The sequence below is a fragment of the Cibotium barometz genome, chromosome 47 (assembly GCF_041138505.1).
Source record: "Cibotium barometz isolate CiBa-2024 chromosome 47, ASM4113850v1, whole genome shotgun sequence".
Taxonomy (NCBI): domain Eukaryota; kingdom Viridiplantae; phylum Streptophyta; class Polypodiopsida; order Cyatheales; family Cibotiaceae; genus Cibotium; species Cibotium barometz.
Window position 1 is genome coordinate 45,165,116 of NC_141092.1, and position 2,690 is coordinate 45,167,805.

General features: G+C 42.8%; 1 protein-coding gene across 2 annotated transcripts; it reads right to left on the reverse strand.

Moving 5' to 3' along the window:
- Positions 1 to 203: 203 nt before the first annotated feature.
- On the reverse strand, positions 204 to 2,200 carry LOC147611743 (nuclear transcription factor Y subunit C-1-like). 2 transcript variants are annotated; one of them, XM_086784788.1, is made up of 2 exons: positions 1,999 to 2,200; positions 204 to 1,308 (listed from the first exon to the last, which is right to left on the reverse strand). In XM_086784788.1, the coding sequence occupies exon 2, from the start codon at positions 1,229 to 1,231 to the stop codon at positions 431 to 433; it is 801 nt and encodes a 266-aa protein (XP_086640914.1). In that variant the 5' UTR covers positions 1,232 to 1,308; positions 1,999 to 2,200; the 3' UTR covers positions 204 to 430. The 2 variants fall into 2 exon arrangements, with proteins under 2 accessions (XP_086640914.1, XP_086640913.1); XM_086784787.1 differs by having other exon boundaries at positions 1,980 to 2,200.
- Positions 2,201 to 2,690: the final 490 nt, after the last annotated feature.

Genomic DNA, 2,690 nt, shown 5'->3' on the forward strand with positions numbered 1-2,690 from the left:
TTAACATGCCATTAAAAAACACCTGTTTTGCAGGCACAGGCCATATGTTCAACAAGCCAAAAAGCCACAAAGGAGCCTTGTGTTTGGCAATGTGCAATGCAAAAGCAGACTCACATACACCTCTGTGATGCAGAAGCATGAAGTTGCAAATAAGTCTACGACCAACTTTGAAAAGATTCGGAAAGGTATCAGGGTGCTGCAAATTGTAACAGAAAAGACATGCAAAAGACGTCAAAATGCTAGCATTGAAATAACAAAAGGTTGCTTCCCACTTCTAGAAGCAGCCAAGCAAGTGGAATAATCTGACTGCTTAAACAAACACATCGGACCAGACCTGGTGTGAACTTTGTGCTGATACCCATACCTGACATCTCTGCTTAACCAATGGGAGCTTTGAGCTAGAAAGAGTCACAGTATCACCCTTGGCATGCTAACCAGACACATTGTCTGATGGACTGGCAGGAGGGACTTCTGCTTGATCATCTGTCGGTGGGGCTGGCCACATCTGTGGAGCTCCATACCCCATGCCGGGTAGTTGAGCCATGTACATTGATGGATCCATGGGCATTGCTGGCCTTCCAACAATGTATGCTGGTGAGCCTGTCACATTTTGAGCTACCTGGGGCAAAGGAGGCCCATACCCTGGAGCCTGTGGCTGCGCCATATAATACATCCCCCCATAAGGGATAGCATCAGCAGGTGGGAGACCAGCTCTAACTGAAAGCCCTTCCTCCTTCACCTCATCTCTAGGAACAATGTCCACCAAGAAATCAAAAATGTCAGTCCTAGTAATTGCTGCCGCGATGTCGTTTCGCTGCAACGTCCGTCTCTTATTCTCTTCGGCATGCATCCATGACCTCAAAGTTAACTCCAATGTGAACATCTCGCAGGCTTTTGCAAAGAGAACAGGTGCCTCAGCGGAGATCATCTTCACATCCTCATCTGCTTTCATGATCTTTTTGATTCTAGCCAATGGAAGCTGATGGTTCTTAAAATCATTCACCTGCTCAATTTCTTGCCTTTGAGTGTTCCAAAAATGCTGCAGCTGCTGCATTTGCATATTCTGATACCCCATGGGTTGCATTGGAGCGGCAGGATAGCTGCTTGAAGGTTGTCCAGGCATCACACCAGATGGCTGTACTCCCGGCATCTGTCCTGGTGCGAAGGCATATTGCATATGGGGTTGCCCACTTGACACACCCATGGGTTGCTGGTTATTTTGTTGATCCATTGTTTGAGCTAACCTCTAAATACCACCACTTTCCTTTGTTGTAGAATGGCGCCTGTCACATCTATCAACTGTCCCACCTGGAAGGGCAAAGTGCTTCTGGTCAACTCAAGATGATTCATTGCATCCACAGATAGAAATACCCTTCTTCACATTCAAACACCTCACATGCACATAACGTATCTAAAAACGTACTCCACATGCCCATCTAATGATCTTTTCTTCACAGGCCCATCAAAGGTTCTCCACTTCTTGTCATTTCAAAGATAATTTGTTGACACTATACATAACATCCATCTTAACATGCCCATCTAATGATCTACGCTTCACATAAAACATGCACATGTATTCATCTGAAAACATATTCCCCTTGCCCATCTAATGATCTTTTCTTCACCATGCACATCTAATGAACGCTTCACATGCACACATATCTATCTAAAAAAGGACTATTTAATCAAAATCCCCATCACATGCACATCTAAAAATGTACTGGACATGCCCATTGAATGACCTTTTCTTCACTTGCCCATCTAATGTTCTCGCCTTGGCATTAACATGCAAAAGGCCCTTACAATATCTTTCACATGCAGTGCCCATGTACTTAACAAATGCATTTGATACTGCTAAACAGACTAATTTCTTAATGGAAACATCTTTATTAAAAAAAAATGTTTGCACTGTAGGGTAACTGTGCTGTATACTGCAAGCAGATGCAAGAAATTTGAGTTAAAGATGAGATTTTTCTGACCTGTGCTGAACTCGCTCACCTTGCTGCACAGCGCCTCAGTCAAGCAGCAAACATTCAAGGCTCTTCATTGCTTGCGATCTCGCTTCTTCGGCCCGCAACATAAAAACAAAAAACGAAGAAGATAAACAGAGAGGGCTATACATATTAACACTTAGGGCCTTCGAATGAGGGCATAGATTAAAGTTTTGATTCCTTTGTAATGCGTGTCTATCATTAGTAATGTAGTAAATGAATGCCTTATAGGGCTATTGGCTTTATAGCATGCAAGTCCCCTTGCACATTGGTGCTTGAGGGTCATGATCGGGCCAAGTTTTGGGAGCCTTATGAATTCATGGGATTATTCGTTCGATGTCAATTGTATGGTCTAGTTTCACTCGAGTGTTGCCCATCTCTATTGTATGTTAAGATGGATGCCCAGATACATTGGCCCCAAATTTGTTTTGCTTACATGCAAACATGCCCATGACTCCACATTTTTGCACCCAACTATGTACAATGTGTTCTCCTCCCATAGACTACCCACACCATTCTATACAAACAATTACACGCCTCTCTCTCTCTCTCTCTCTCTCTCTCACACACACACACACACACACACAGAGCTTCACGTTAGCATGTTCACAATCTATAAGAACTTATCAGCATTGGTTTCAGTATTCTAATAATACGATATTAATATCATAAAAATATAACATATATATTATAGAGATA